Raw genomic sequence first — 16,887 nt, 5'->3', positions numbered from 1 at the left:
GAACAGCGGGCGCCACCGTCAGAAGGTCCTTGACAAGAATTCCTACAGGGAGATGAAACAATGGAGAAATGTAAATGTACTTGACCGAAGATACTATTTCGCCCCACCCACCGCACTCCTATCTAGGGGGTGTGACAAACATAGGCGCGAGGTACAGAGGGGGAGCGTGACCCCACTTTGGCGCCTCACACCCCCCCCCCCCCCCATTATCTACAGCAGGCGCCAAGTGAACCCCATATCTTTGCTCAGTTGGACCTGTCCCGTCATTTTCTCATCTGCAAGGTTACGGCCATGCATATTTTCAGCGATAACGGCAGCCGAGAAACCCTCATGCTGCATTCCGAGAATGGTTTACGTCCCACCTTGATATGTACTAATGGGCTAGTTGGTGAGCCATGATATTTTATGAAGCAGTGCACAAAGGGACAAAGTCACGCACACATAAAATGACACAAACACAAGCGCTGTTCATTTGTGTCTGCGACATTTTATGTGTGCGTGATTTTGACCTTTTGTGCGCTTCTTCATAAAAGTCCCACCTTGCTTTGGTTTTCAAACGCGTTGCCATTAGCTAACATGAACCAACTAGCCTACCAGAACGTTTTAAGCGTGGTGTCACATACACCGTATTGTTGTCCTTTCCACAGTGTCCAGTGTAACAGGAGTATAGTGAACTATATATAGTTGGGCGCGCATCTAGTTCACTGTTTATTGGCGACAGGCTGATCGAGATAACGCGCTCAGCTTATGCTGGCTGTACGACGTTATGGTGGTCTCGATGACGTGAACGCATACTCCTTACAGGATCGATAGTCTTCGAAGGATAGTGGCTCGGGCTCGTTGGTACTGTATGATCTTTAGCGTTTAGGAAACACGGCACTCTTGCCTTTTTCGTGTTATCTCGCTATTACCGTTAAAGAAGAGAGTCTTTGTTCTGCACAGGCATACTTTCAAACCTTGCGCCTACACTTTGTTCGCTTGGTCGCCAGCGCGAGCTCACTAACTTTACGTGTGCACTTGCAATATTTCTTAACGATGTTTACGATATTTCTTACCATTCTTGTGATAGCAAACCGCTGATAATCACTTTTTTATTATTATTCAGCTTTCATTTTGAGTTTCTACTTTCCCTCCCTAATGCTCCGCCTTGATATCATGATGTCCCAAAGATCCTAAAAGCGCATCAAGCGAGTATACTCTCTCTCTCACTCGCAGCCAGACACTTCTTCTTGGTGTGGCCCTGGGTACGCTGCTGGTGGTGGCGTTACTAGCCCTGGGCGCCTGCCTGCTATGTCGCCGCCGGATGGCGCACAAGAACAGGCACCAGACCATCAACGGAGGTATGTCTACGGTGACATTTTACCAACTATACTCGGGGACAACTTTCTGTGGCAATGAAGGGAAAGCTACGGGGCGGAGAGTCTGCACATGTACTGCTACGCGAAGTAGTCCGGTTTTGCGCGCGTCTCGTAACGCCGTGGAAAGTGATGGCGAGCGTTGAATTTCGACGCAAACGCTGCTTAGCGTCTAAGGTGCGGGTAAAAGGCGACTTTTTCACGCACGCAAAAACGCAATGTGACAACGTATAAATTAAAAGAAATACAAATATCTCGCTTGTGTGCGCTGCGTTCCGTCTCAAAAATCTACATGTAGAAAATGGAGTTTTTTATGTATCTCACGCAGAAAATACGGATGCAATTGTGGGACTACATCCACTAGCGGTAGGATACGTGCATTGTGGCTCTGTAGCTTTCCCTTCATTGCCACAGAAAGTTGTCCCCGAGTATAGTGGGCGTTACGCCACCGATTCTCTTTAGGTCAACCGCCTGAGCAGTCAACTTTTGTGGCTGTACAGCCGCCTTATTCAATCCATCATATCGACGCGTACTTTCCATCATACATAGGAACGCTTTTACTGGCTGCGCATGCGTCTGTCGGTAAATACCCTAAGCAGGTGTCACGGGAAATTTCGGTTTCTGGGAGTTGGGAAGCGTCCAGCGGACGTTTTACCGCCACATTTTTTTTTTAGTTTGGATTATTGTTAGAGAAGGCGTCGCTGTGCGGAAATAAGGTGACCTTCGCTGCCAACGTACGTACTCGTCCTTCTGCCTCGACTAACGTCCACAAGATCCTTCCTTGCTTTCTCCTCCATTCTGTAGTCAAGAGATGGCATCACGTTTACGTCACGATCCTCGCCTTTGTATCTTTTTTTTGCGATAGCAAATATATAGAAATTCTAGTCAAGTGATTGCCGTCGCTGTCGGCGCCGCCGTGATGTTCCGCAGAAAATCCAAATTGATAACATCGCCCCGCACGTCGTATGTCCTATGTGCGAGTCAAAGCGTGCGAGTGCAGCCGTCGATCGCTGCCCGAGCATAGAGAAAACGTCCTCCCCCCCCCCTGTTTTTTATCGTTCGAAAGCCACATGGAGGTAGGAGTCGGAGATGGGGCTGCGCGCCTTTGGAAGAATATGCGCACCTTGACTAACAGGAATTGGTCGTCCGTGGGCGCGCTTATCTCTGGAGGGGATAGCTCATAGCTTTGCACGTGTTGTGCTCGCGTCTCAACGTTTGCGTTCCAGCCATCGACAGCACGAAGGTCACTTCGCTCGCTGCAGCGGCCGCGTTTCCAAAAAGAATGAGCTACCACCATTTATTCGTATAGCATTCCAATTTGCTGCTGTCGCATGCATTGCTTCACCCTCGCCGCAAAACTGTGACTTTTCTTCCTTTCTTTTCTTACTACGCGGTGCACATGTGACGGTTTCGCGTGCGGTCCAGAGCTCGCAGAATAAGTCACCGGCAGCGGAGTTCAAGGTCGTTAATTTACGATAGCCTTCTTTCCAGTAACCTTTTTTTTTTCGGCTGGAAACAAATTAAACACGGGCTCAAAACGCGCGCAATAAAAAAAAAAAACGAAAATTACGAGCTACAGCGCAGCGTTAATTATCCTCCTAACAATAAGTGACCATCTATGTGCCACGTTAAGCTCTCATGCAAGCCTTAAGTGTGTTACAGTCTCACTTATGCAACAGCAAAAAAGTAAAGATAACGAAAATATCGTAACACTAGCCTAAGATGGTGGCTCTAGCCCGCTTTAGAGAGACAAAACCGAAGTAGGAGCAGCTATTCCATATTCCGGGTTTGTTGCCGATTTTAATCCTCCGTATTTGGTCTTGTTTTGTTCTTATTGACGCGGCTCAAGAATCCCGCAGGCTTCTAAGCTGATATTCTGCACCGAATACATCAAAGCCCTCCAACTCGAAGCCGCCCTTCAAGCATTCAAGAGGCCCACCGCCATCAATCGCTAGAGCACTATTTTCGTAACACACACACACACACACACACACACACACACACACACACACACACACACACACACACACACACACACACACACACACAATAGCGCGTTCTCGTGAGCCATGCGGTCCTTGATTACCATAGGCGTAGCCAGAAATTGTTTTCAAAAGGCGGGGGTGTGAGGGGGAACCCCCCATCCGACCCCCGGCTACGCCAATGTTGACTACTTTTAGCCTAGCAATGACGCTGTACTGATACGTACATAATCACAAACTTCTTTGTTTTTATAATGATAGCTTCAAAAAAGACTCGAGCGCGGTTCATTTCGAACGGACGGCTCTTGCCGCAGTCTCAAGGGCAATTTGAGACCTCAGATCCACATCAAAGTGTTATTAAGGTTGTCAAGCCGACGAGGTCCGTGTGCTTTTATTTGAAGTATAGAAACCGCTTTTGACGTAAAAATTTAATAAGGCACGCTCATCCAGGAACACCATTTCCCTTTTTCTTCATTTGAGTATTTTGCTCTTCCATCCTAGTGACCGTGCTTTTCGAGCTATCATTACAACACCATTCACCCCACCCACCCCTCTCTCTCGATGTCTTCACCGCACATTCACTAGCACTGCCGTGAAGTATCCCTGCCGCGCACCGGTCTGAGTGCCTTCAGGAGAGCAGATAATGAGATACGATTGATTTCACAACGCACGCCGATGGTCATAACGAGATCGTCGAGTGCGCTCGAGTTTTCACGAACTTCAATACATGAAGCCTTACTGAGACGAAGGACAAAAAAAAAAATGGAATCCAGCGAAGCTGTGACTATGGTGGGTCTGAGTGAATACTGCTATAGTGAATTTGTATATTACGGTTATTGGCTATAATGAGCGAATAGAGAGAGACGCACTCAAAGATTCAGGTGTTTCTCGCGCACATGACGCATATTAGGCAGTTTTAGTTGGGCGTCCGTAACAGCTCTGAGGAAGAAGGCTGCCATTGGAAATGGCTGGCAGCCTGCGTCCGCATAGCTGCTGCGAACGCCCAACTGTCTAATATCTCATCAACGGTGGTCAACAGCGGTCTCAAAAAAAAAAAAAAACGAAATCCTGTGTAGTGAAGAGCATTGTCCAGTGCTGCAGCCACATCGCCAGCACTGCGCGAAGCACGAGTTTGAGCTGCCTAGCCTGTTGTTGCTGCAACGCTGCCTGCGCCTGTCCAGTTCTTGCTGCTACTACTGACTGTTCGGACGCAACCACCACTGTCAGCCCAGTGTTTGCATTATACCTGTAATACATAAGAAACAATGTTGTTTCTAAAGTACAAAAATGGCATGACGTTCATTTCTTGCTCGAGTGGTCTTGTCTTTGAGGCAAAATTGTTCACGTGGCTCTGCCGTGTCGGCGAAATCGTAGACATTTAATGTTTACTTGTACGCCACCTCCATTTCTTCCGACGCAGAAACGCTGGATTGGTAGAATTAATCGGTCCGCCGAAAATTGTTGTTCTATGCGTTGTTTGTCCGCGGACGCGATTCGCCAGAACTTAGCCATATACAGCGTCGCTGTGAAGGTCCCCCGAACGATTACGTCACGGACCCCTTACTTATCTTCAGCGAGGTCGTTGGCATGGTGAAGAGCCCAGTATAAAGAGACAGTAAAGAGAAAAAATTATTTCCCATGTATTAGCAAGTCATATGCATTAGTGAGCGCAAGTATATATTAGTAAGTCATGTATTAGTATGCCGCATGTATCAGCACAATGTACAAAAAAAGAACGACGCGTGGCGACAACACCTCCTGGTTCCCGCACTAGCTCGCCGTGTCGTCGTGGACAGCGATGGCTACTGCTAAGACATAGTTATTTTTTTTATTATTAAAAATGGAACTACATTGTGTCCTAAAGGAGCCGCGCAGACACACAACGTGACAAGTCGAGGCTTCGACGGCAGCCCGTCTGGTCGGGAAGTAACATGATAGAATAAAAGCAGGACACCGACCATGAAATAAAAGGCGGAAAAAGACGTTTCGGCTCCCCTCACAGGAGCCTTGTTCACAATGAAAGCGAGGACGAGTTTATTTCATGGTCAGTGTCCTGCTTTTATTCTATCACAACGTGACAAGTTTCGAGAACATCTGCTCAACCAACGTTGCACAAGTTCGAAAGGATATATTTTATTTGCAGAGACATCCATGACGTCATACTGACGTGTATTGTCGTGGTCACGGCGCGAAATTAAAAAAAAAAAGGCGAAGCCTTTACTATACCTTTTTTTTATTGAAATGCTAAACTTAAATAGCTTCCAATTGATTTATCACTCTGATTTAATATTTACACTTAATGTCCATTTAAAGTGCACCTTAATCCCAATGGACAACTGATGTAGCGTACTTAACGTTCATAGTGTTCTAAACGATTTAGAACGTTTTAGCAATGCGAATAAAAAAACTGCAATCTTCCCTTTTTCTGGTATCTGCAAAGTTGAACAGCACGAAAGACGCGGACACAAGAAAACAAGCACGCAAAGGGCCAGCGTTGGTCCTTTGTGTGGGCGTGATTTCTTGTGTCCCCGTCTTTCATGCAGTTGAACTTTGTGGATATGTCGCACCAATTTGCCCAAACCAAAGCACTCCTCCCCTTTGTGGTGTTTGTTAATTAATCCTTACCTCATGTCCTGTGGCCAAAAATAACCGCCGATTGACATCGCCTGCTCAAAGACTCTTTTTCGTTTCTTTTTTTTTCTCACCCTCGCTACTTCAAAAGAACGTTCAACTTGAAATACGCAACTTTATTTAGGCTATCGCGAGGTTCGTGACTCTTAGCTTGGTTAGGGATCAATACTCCACAGGATACTTCCACTGTAATGCATCGCTAATTAGCCCAAACGACTACGCTTTTGCTTGCATAAATGGGTTGCAAATTTCATCTGATTGTTTCAGGCCCCATCTACAGGATGCACTGCGGCAGCTCCAGCGCGAACACCTATTCCTTTTCGGGTCATGACAGTGGCGCAACAACCCCTGGCACCGCGCCTTCGGGCGGCGTCGCTGGAGGTGTTGGTGGCCCCGTTGCCCCGGGCAACTGCCATCAGCACGCGGCGTCCGATCGTGGTGCCATCTCGGAGCCGTTCAGCGAAATGGAGCCGCCTCCACCGCCTCCGCGCGATATCTCGAGCTTCAGCGGACTCCTCACACCGTGTCCCGGTAAGTGCAAGGCTTATTAACGCCAAAGCCTTAGATGTATCATGAAACGCGAGAAGTAACCGTCGGCGGCGTAGCGTCAACACGAACAGTCCAAAATGAATCACGTGGTCACAGATGACGTTATAATGACGTCATTTGTGATCCACTATGACGTCAAATAGCATGCCGTCACATGATGACGCCATCACATGATGTCATCACCTGGTAAAAGGCGGGAAACTTATGCATTATGTTTTGACTACGTTTGCACATGGTGGGGAGTGGGGGTTGGCAAAGGGGGGCAGGCCAAAATGTTGCGGAGCTATGTCGCTTCCCCCGCCCCCTTCATTCCCCTGGCGCCGCCACTGGCCTCGACCTATCTGAATACAAATTCTTGTTTTAGTTTAGCTTAAAGATAACGGAACCTCTAACCAAAATTTATTTTAATATTTCCGGAGTTTCAAAACCTTACCGGCTTCTTCAGTGGTGACAAGGCCTCTGCTCGCATTAGGCATTCTCGCCACTGAAGAAGCAGCTGGTCAACAGGGGCGGCGCCTGTGGGGGGTACGGGGGAAGGGGGGGGGGCTGGCGCCCCCCCCCGGACATTTCCGCCTGCCACCCCTTTGCCCCCCGAAGAGCAAACATAGCCAAACACAATGCATATATTCCCAGCCTCCCTGCCCCCCTGAAGGAACTCACTTGTCGTGGGTGCCCCCCCCCCCCCAGTAAAAAAATCCTGGCGCCGCCCCTGCTGGTCAAGCTTAGAAACGTAGGAAATATAAAAATAAATATTTTTTCATTGGAGCTTCGATTCCCTTTAGACTCGCTTGTTCCCAGCTAGGTATATATCTACCGAATGTTTACCGTTGATTCTTATTAATTTTTTTTTCTCACTGTAGCAGGTGGACTTCACTACAATGGCCCGATGCCGCACATGGAGCCACCGCCTCCGTACCAAGTGGAAAGCCCACATTCGACGCTGCTCGTGCGGACCATACCCAGCGACGCATCAAAGTAAGCACGCTGACTTAAAATCTTTTTTAAGCGAAGCTCTTGTAACTTACAGATTTCGGCGGCGGCGGCGTACCTAAAGTCCCTGAAACTTCGTAAAGTAGCGACATACGTGCATGAAAGCGCGCCTCCTCTCTTTTCTCCCTCCTCTGCCCTCTCCGAGGCTGACGCCGCGTCGGCATTGACCAACTGCAGTCACGTGGGACCGCTCGGAGCGTTCGTTTGTTTACAGTCGCTCGCGACTGCCATCTTCGCTCTCGAAGCGCGGGTTCGCTGGTTCTCAGCGCATGTGTTTCATGGATACGCGCTTTCCATTCCGCGTGCGTTGTGCTCCGAGATACCTTGCACACAAGACCGACGTCACGGTTGGTTGCCATGGGCTTCTGCTGCGCTTTCGGATGCCGAAACAAATCAAGTGAAGGCAAAAAGCTGTTTATGATACCGTCCGGGAAGCGCAACGAGTTGCGAAGGAAGGCTTGGTTACACCGAATCGGAAGATAGAACTTTCGGACGACGTTTTCGACGCGACTATGCGATGTAAGTTGCTATCCTCTCACTATAAGTACTCGTCGAGGTTCGCGCAAATTGCTGCGTGCTATAACGCCGCAGACACGTCTCAGTTATTTGGGCAGTACGTCGCTTTTCCTCACACGTTTTATTGCTGCTTCTGCGGGGTCTGTACTAAGTGTTTTGTTTTTTTTTTTCGAAAATGTGATTGCGAAACTTCAGAGATTCGGCCCAGTTCTTTTGAAGAAACACAGTTACCGTGTGAAAGCTCACATTAGGTGTGGTACTCTCTGTTTTTGTTGCGTGCTCGTTTTTTTTTTTTTTTTTTTTTTCCCCGAAGCAAATAGCTTTCTCTGGCTCTTTGACGCCGACAGATCCGCCGGTGGACTTTCGATAGAAGGTGGGTAGGCAAAGCGTGCGTGTCCAACCGAGTCGTAGGGTGCATTCATCGTTTAGGAACCTCACGTACACGTGTTATTTAGCGCGAAGGTTTACGTGCGTTTCGTGTGGAGGTTTATATCCGCGAGTGGCTTTCCGCCGCGGTGGAGCAGAGGTTGCGGTGCTCGGCTACTGACCCGAAGGTCGCGGTCGACCTCGGCGGTCACATTTCGACAGAGGCGAATAGCTTGAGGCCAGTGTGCCGTGCGATGTCAATGCTCGTTAAAGAACATCAGATGGTCAAAATTTCCAGAGCCCTCCACTACGGCGTCTCTCATAATCATAACCTGGTAGTGGGACGTAAAACCCCAAATGATATTAATATCCGCGAGTGGAGCTCTCGCGAAGGAAACGTTTACGGTGGCAGGCTAGTTTATTCGTTCGCTTGCTCGTTCATTGAGCAGCGAGTATAGTTCGTATGTCAAGTACGTCTACGAGGCACACTTGCACACTATGGTTGGTGCGTCTAATCTCTTAACGAATCAACCAACGCTGTCTAAATGTATCGACTGGAAATGATGTACGCCTTCTGGCGCATTCTTCTTTCAATAAAGCTCCGAGCTGCTGCTTGCACTGACAGTCATTTTCTAAATAAATAATAGTCGCCACTCTTAATACAGCCAACACCCATTGCCCATGTGTTTCTTCCACTCTAAAAACTGTCCGCACCTTTTGTGAAGTCTTCTTGCCCCTGACCAATAACCGTCCTCTGGCTAGTTTGCGCTTCCTTTCTTGAAAACTCGGCGCTCGGCACTTTCCTATCAAGGATGCTTTTTTATTAACATGCACGTCATTCGTGACCTGAAAGTACGGCGCGCCCGGCGATAATGCAAGGAAAGGCACGCGAGATTGATAGTTATTGTTTCGGGACAGAATTACGCCCCATAGCACGCCCTTTTTGTGAGGTTGCTAAACAGTTAACAGAAAATAGCGAGCGCAGAGATTTGGTGAAAAAGAAAAAAACGAGTGAGCCAGATGCTGGATATTGTTTTGTAGGAAAGAGACGCCTCAAATACGCCCTTTTGTATTGCAGTGTGCAGTGCTACATGATACAGGCACGTATAGCGGCGTTAACTATATTTACCCAACCGATACTTCGGAACGGCTACCTCTAGTGCGTACTGGCAGCCTCAGTGCGTCATTGGTATGCGCGGCGAATTCGCCTCGCGAGGACGACGTGTATAGGTTTCAGAAGGCTTCATGTAGAGCGGGACGTTAACGTTCTACATCACACATGTCCTTTACAAACGTGTCCTAACATCTCCTAAACGACATAAAATTAAAAAAAAAAAAGGATACAAAGATCTAGACGGCTAGTGCGAATGCTTAAAGCGCGCCGCCTGGCAAGCGCGCGCTCCCTTTGCGAAGCGTCGTCTGCTACGCAAGAGCAAGGTAGGTGGCGCCATGCTCGAAAAGAGAGTGCGAAGGAGAGGAGAACGAGGAGGAACGCGAGCGGAGGAGGAAAGTGTCGCTACTTTACGAAGTTTCAGGGACTTTAGGCGTACCCGAAAAACCCGGCGCCGGCGAGCGCGCAGAAATGCGGCCCTCGAAGGTGCGCTGCAGCGTCACATGCGTATTTTTATGCGCAGCTTGCCAATAATTGAAGCTCTCCAGATCGTTGACTTGTCGGCGATAAGCCGTTTCTGATACGGCAATCTGATCATTTATCGAGCTCACCAGTCATTTCACGTTGACACGTTTAATTGTTGCCTGTGTATGAACGCATGACCGTCGTTGTTGAATGTAGCAACTGAAGTGTAGCGCTGCTAAGCACCTGGACGAAGGTGGAAACAGTTAGGAGGGAGCATTGCGCAATGTTAAAGAAAGAAAGAAAGAAAGAAAGAAGGAAAGAAAGAAAGAAAGAAAGAAAGAAAGAAAGAAAGAAAGAAAGAAAAGTAATACGTCAGGTACGCACACGCGAAGTTTCGTTTGCCCCCATTTTCCCGATTAAGCAAAAGATCCCGAATATTTTTAAGTGAAGAAGGCAGACTACCTAAAAAGCGATTTCTGCAGAAAATGTCAGATTAGTGTATTATTTTTTAAGTCATTGATAATACCAAAGCTCCATTGCACACTTACTTAGCTAAGCTCAGTTGCTGTCGAATTTCGAATAATAAGTTAGATAGCCTTAACTCAAGAAATCGGCGCAAATAAGCAAAACGCAGGTGAATAAAAATAATAAAAAAAGACAGGAACAAGCTATGCGTAGCGCATCACAGTAATTTTTTTTTTGCTTTATGAGTAATTTATTTCGCACTCTTTTCTAGAAAAATGCGCTTTTCATTAAAGTACCACGTCATTAATTAGTAATTAAATATACAACATGAGTCAGGCTATGTACCAGCGCAGGCGCCTGACCGCCCAATAATTAAAAAAAAGGATAATTAACATGGAACGGAAGAATTTCAAAGTGATGAAGAAGAAAGACAACGTAGTGGTAAGCAAAGGGGTGAGAAGGAATTACATTAGAGAAGCATTTAGCAGAGAGGAATCAAAACCGAAAGGTGGCATGCCGTGAGAAGCTGAGTGTGGTCGCCATAATACATTTTTTACTAATAGATAAAATGAAGGTGAAAGTCTTTTTTTGTTGTTGAAATTGGCTCCGAAACCTAAGCACCTCAAGGAATATCAGTGTGACGTCACCAATTTCAACACACAATTTTTTCATATTCTAGACACACTAGCTTAATAAAATTTCCTGAAACCAGCCATGTTATGTCTCTGGCTCCCTTAGAACGCAGTGGTTTCTTTTTGCATTTTTTACCTGTAAACAGCTATGTAATCCCTAGCAGACGCTGCCGAAACCTATGACATCACGGTCAGTTGGTGCAGGAACCTCAAGGCACCGTCGCCACCGTATTTTCTATGCGCGCATTGTATGTATTGCCAAGCATTTTTTCGAGACATAGCGGTGCTTTTGGTAATGGGAAAGGGTAAGTTACTAATACGAATCAATTCGTTTTTATCTTAAGCTGTCCATTAAACGGCTGAATCATTTTGCACCCTCCCCCGTGGTTTTTGCAGCGAAACTGTCTCAGTCTACCCTCTGCCATCTTCGTAGTAGCCGTCACGCAGGCCACGTGACCAGAGGGGGAGTGAGTAAATAAATAAATAAAACGAAATCATGATGATCGAAGTGGTGATGATGATACTTTGCTTATTATAAAACGAAATTATGATGACGATGGCTTTTTTGTACGAAAAGTCATCATCATTAGAGCTTAGCTGGCCGAAGGTCTTCACAACGTAAAAACTGGCTGATTTTTGTTTTGTTTTTTTCCTTTTTCGCAGCTGCAGCCAACAGAGTTTTGGCACGTTGCGCCTGTCGCAGCAAAGGCCGGCACGCCGGTTCCAGCCGTTGCCACGGACGCAGCAGATGCAGCAGCAGCAAGGAGCAGACTACCACGATCCCGCATACTGGTGCACCAAGTTCTGACTCTAACGCGGACTAGAACTTGGTGCGGACCAAAAAGCCGAGAATCGTGGACACCCCCGTCACGCTACGGCGGCAGCAGTTAAAAACCTGCGGCCAGACTATGACGCGGAAGACGGCTGCAAGCTTTGGAAGTGCAAGGCGAATGCAGCACCACATGCCGGGAAATTCCAGAAGCTCGTCAGAGTAGCCACAAATGAGGCTACAACCTGCTTGGGGTAGCCACTCCTGGGGTGCTATCCTGGACGCTGTCAAATTCCACCATATTGTCAAATTTCGTAATGGCGGCAATTTAAGCCATAGCAGCTCTCTGGGCCAATCAGAGTTGACCAACGGCGGGACCTGACAATATGGCGAAATTCGACAATGTCCAGAATAGCACCCCTGGGTCGCGCTGATGGAAAGTGAACACGACCAACGTACCGCCTAGGTGTTATTTCATTCGTTTTTCAGCTGGCTCTGACCAACGACGGAACAATTGGTGCGTCATCTGTTACGTGGACAAACGAAGGAACGTGCCGCGCTGCGCGAGTCGAAAGACTCAGTTTTGACGACGATGACGTCATCTCACGAAGCGGAATGAACTGTGTGCCACTGCCACTTACTTCTGGAGACCTGGGGACGAGAGCCACGCACAGATATAACTGTTACACAAGTGTTTGTAAAGTTTGTTCTAAATGACAGCTTCATTATGCGTTATACCAAGTTGCCAAAAAAAATTTTAATTTTAAATATTTCGCGTTACCCTCGAGGCATGCCAGTGCGCACAAGTTATGAAGTGAGCTTTCTGGCGAGACCGAAACAGCTCATGCTTTGAAGGCTCGCAATAGTTATGATCGTTTTATACAGTGAATTCTCATATGCAGCATATTAGAGAGAAATAATAGACAATATGTTACATTAAAGAGTGTCTGTGTCAATGGACCTTGTTGCCATTTGAAAAGAATGCATCCTAATTACTATAGCAACTGCAAAAAATTTTAAAAAACGAAAGGCGAATAACTGCACAAAATTATTACTTGTGCACATTTACTGAAAATGCAAGACTTGACCATCTAAATGGACTATTCATCATGAGATGATAACGTGCAATGATACAGCTGTTAATCCTGCAAAACAAAGTGTCACCAACATACAGGTTAGCTTTACATGAGCAACAATGCTGTACATTCTGGCAAAGCACAATGATGTGAACTTACAAGGTACTATTCTCAAAAATTTATTAGTGGGTAAACACTCGATTAAACATACTGTTACATTGAAAAATGCACTTAAATAATGATGAGGTTTCTCTAATATGGCCACGTTACAAGACTTCCATAAAACTTCAATACATGACATTTTGATCAACTGGATATGCTACAAAAGCAAACAATAATAAGAGACCACCAGATATCAAATTATGCTTTAAGTAAGCCACTCAGTATTTTATTTTTTGAAAGCAGCACCTATAATAATGTTATGTAAAGCGAATAGCAAATGAATATAAGAGAAGGCTTCAAACATGTGGAATTTTCTTACTTGTGTTTCATTTATAATTAACAGATGCTAAATGTTATCATTAAAGCAATCAAATCATGTAAATCCCACTAACAGACTGTTATGAGCTTCATTTGCACTCGCTCACTATAAGCTGAAGATACGGGGACCATGACATTTGACATTGACTCAATGATGGTTCATCACAGCCAATTCGTTTTTTACCAAAAAGATTTTAATACTTAAGTGACAAGTTATACTCTTTGAAAATGAAACAAAAGGTCAGACCTCATAATGATGCTCACTAGTCCCACATAATGAGCATAGCACAAATCCTGCTTTGATAACTACAGAAAAAAATCACACATACACAGAACACTCTAAGCACAAGGCACGGAGATTCTTCTAATTATGTGAGTGATATATTTGGTTTCAACATTTTTTTTAAATATGCACATTCACCTCATTTCTTCATGATTAAAAGACTTATGTGACTATGAAAATTTCACCTGCCGTTGTATCTTCTTGTACACCTGCTCACGCAGTCATTTTCTGTAAAGACTTTAAGTAAAGGTGGGCATCATGACAATGGATCTTATCCACTTGTGTGTCTCACGCCATGGAGTACCCATTACGTTAATTCTGCAATACTCCTACTACATGTACACTTATAGCAGACACCACTGACCTTTACAGTGGATCAACTTGAATTTTCAAGCATGCACCAGGATTCACAAACGCAAACTTTCTAGAACAAAGCAGAATGCTGTTAGGAATCTTGGTGAAAACTGTCAAGCACAGTCAGCAGAAGTGACTGTATGCACACTAGGCTGTAACTTCTGGCTGAATCTATCCTTTGCAGAGAAGAAGGAGATATCAATTTGTTAGACACTAGCTGAACTTAAGTTACCAAAGCATGGGCACATTACGAGTTAGCAAATGAACAGCCTTCTCTATGGCAAAGAAAAAATACTTGTGCTCCAGATCAAACAGTGCTCTTTTCAATTATCTAACACTCTCATTGAATTCTCTGGGTTTCGCATGCCGAAACTTCGATATTATCACGAGGCATACTGCAGAGTAAGAGTCTCAACTCTCCTCGGCATGCGGGCCGCAGTCACGAAATTTAGTCTCCCGCATGGGCCGAGAAAGTGAAGAAGGTTGGAGTGGGGGTGGGGGGAAAGAGTCTGAACAAAGTTCCAGCTAATCTTGCCATTTGAAAGAAGGCCTTTCACATATGTCATATGTGGGTCATTTCTGTAGGGGATTAGATGTCAGGCTTCAAGAAACATATCGAAACTGACCTCCAAAACGACTGAAATCTTGACGCCGATTCTGAACTATAGTTTTTATCCCACGGTTATATTTTAATACATGCTGACCGCATGGGGTGCCTCACGAGAAACATGCTCGAGACTGGTCACGGCTGTGTAGCTCATGAATATTCTTACTAAGATAAAGAAAATACGGGACGAGGTCAGTTGTCACTAGCAAGAGGTCTAAGGACTGCATGTGGCCCGCAGGTCAAGGGTTTGAGACCCCTGCTGTAGATGGAACATCACAATTAATTTTGAACATTTGGGGTTCCCTAACAAGCACTTATGTCTAAGTACAGTTGTGAGCAATATGAAAGGGAACAATGAAGTTACCTTCAAGAGTCTATTGTTATAAACACCGTTGCCAAGTGCTAAAATGGTCACAACTCGAAATTTTCAAGTGGAAAGGTCTCTTTTGCAAATCAATACACAGAATCGCATCTGCACATCACGATTAACCATTTCTGAAACACGAACTCGGTGATCCCTTTCATATTGCTCATGACTGTACATCGGTGTTTTAGCATTTTACCCTGGTCAAAATGCGGCCACCATGGCAAGAAAACAAAACCCACACCCTCGTGCTTAGCAGCACAACACTAAGCCACAACGGTGGTCACACAGACATTGTCAGCAGGCAGCACAAGTGTCACCAAAAACATACTTAGAAACATGTAATGCTTATTTAGGTAGGAATCTTCACAGGCTGACAGACATTAGTCCATGCTTTTTATTTACAGAATGTTGGCATTCCCAAGCTACCGTATTCCATGCCACAGACCTATTAAACACATCCCACAGAGGTCCACATAAATGTTTATGGTAAGGCGAGGTAGGCATATAAAGCACATACACAAACTGACCAAGACGGACGGCACGCATTCTTTGTCAAAATGTACCGGGAGCAAAATTAATAGTCATGTCAAGCACTGGTCCTGTACTTGACATGACATAACTATTAATTTGCTATTAACTATTACTGACAATCAGGCCATCTCTGTCCTGTGCGAAGTAATACACACAGAACTATAAATCCTGCAGTTAAATGAAAGACTAGTAAGGTAATTATAAGGAGTATATGGTTGCCTTTGGCATAAAAAAAAATATGTTCAGACACAAAGCAATTAGATGTATCACTTCAAGTTATGAAAAACTGTGGTACACAATGTTTTAGGGATGAGAACAAGACATTTTGTGATGGAAGAACACTATTATATATTAGTACGTCACTTCATACTATACAGACCACGAAACTTTAAGCTAAGGATTCACGCTTGCAATCAATGTAAAACCGTGATGTTGAAAGTATACCTGCTGTAGAGATGCATATGTACATGCAGGTAAATGTTTCATGTAAAGAAAAAAACTTTACACGTGAGTAAAGGTCAGTAAATACACAACTTGCACAACAACTAAAAGGTGATAAACAATGACAGCCCCAAGAACACTGAAGTTATACAAAGAGGCCATCTTAGCTAAAACGAGAGTGAAGTAACAACAGACATGTAATGTAACAAGCGTTACATGAAGAGCCATTTTGAAAACACAATGGTACTTCTTGAAAGGTAGTTTTTTACATGATGACAGTAAAGGGATGTTCTTCGACATCAACAACATGGTGACTACATTTCGCTTAGGGTTAATGGGGCAGTCCTATGAGAAAAGTAGTATACTATGTCAGGTAAGGTTAAGGCAGTGGTACCCATTTATGTTAAAAGCACTCTAACATCTACACACACTCACAGAGCAACATTGAAAGTTTGTGCTGGGCTGCAATGCATGCTTGCACCCATGAAAAACAAGACAAAACAAAAAGCATGCTGCTACAATGAATGCACACCTACGACGACACTACTACGAAGATGAAGGCTGGCGAGTGTCCCGAGACCAATCACTGATTCACTTTTACCAAGTGGCTCTCCATCTCCCGTTGCTTGATAAGCAGTCCCTGGAAATGAGAGTAAATAGTGAAGTAGTTAGTATCTCAGACTCACAGTAAACAAAACAGAGTAATTTATCAATATCAGTTCATTCGAATGCAAAGTGTAATCTTAGTTCATTCTAAGTCACATATGCTGAACAATAATGGAACAATGCCGGGGGAAGCGGGTCCCCCCCCACCTGGCTGTGTTCAAGGAGCCACATTCAACAGCCTTCTTCGTGGCACTTAACATTTAGACACAGCAGTTTCTGGTGGCACTGCTTAGTCTACTTGTCCTACAGTT

General features: G+C 45.3%; 2 protein-coding genes across 2 annotated transcripts in view; one reads left to right on the top strand and one right to left on the bottom strand.

Moving 5' to 3' along the window:
• LOC119396581 (protein shisa-9) overlaps positions 1-13,039 on the top strand; it is a 53,793-nt gene extending 40,754 nt beyond the window's left edge. The window contains exons 4-7 of the mRNA XM_037663856.2: positions 1,216-1,340; positions 6,236-6,499; positions 7,378-7,492; positions 11,726-13,039. Of these exons, the coding sequence (XP_037519784.1) occupies positions 1,216-1,340; positions 6,236-6,499; positions 7,378-7,492; positions 11,726-11,870 (649 nt within the window). The 3' untranslated portion in view covers positions 11,871-13,039. The remainder of the gene's footprint in view (positions 1-1,215; positions 1,341-6,235; positions 6,500-7,377; positions 7,493-11,725) is intronic.
• A 98-nt stretch (positions 13,040-13,137) lies between these two features.
• The window catches only part of LOC119396580 (uncharacterized), a 36,275-nt gene continuing 32,525 nt past the window's right edge, over positions 13,138-16,887 (bottom strand). Inside the window, 1 exon segment of the mRNA XM_049417148.1 lies at positions 13,138-16,610. Coding sequence (XP_049273105.1) covers positions 16,554-16,610 — 57 coding nt within the window. The 3' untranslated portion in view covers positions 13,138-16,553.

This window comes from Rhipicephalus sanguineus, chromosome 6 (assembly GCF_013339695.2).
Source record: "Rhipicephalus sanguineus isolate Rsan-2018 chromosome 6, BIME_Rsan_1.4, whole genome shotgun sequence".
Taxonomy (NCBI): Eukaryota; Metazoa; Arthropoda; class Arachnida; order Ixodida; family Ixodidae; genus Rhipicephalus; species Rhipicephalus sanguineus.
The sequence above is the reverse complement of the archived record's forward strand: the minus strand, read 5'-3'. Positions and strand labels throughout refer to the sequence as shown.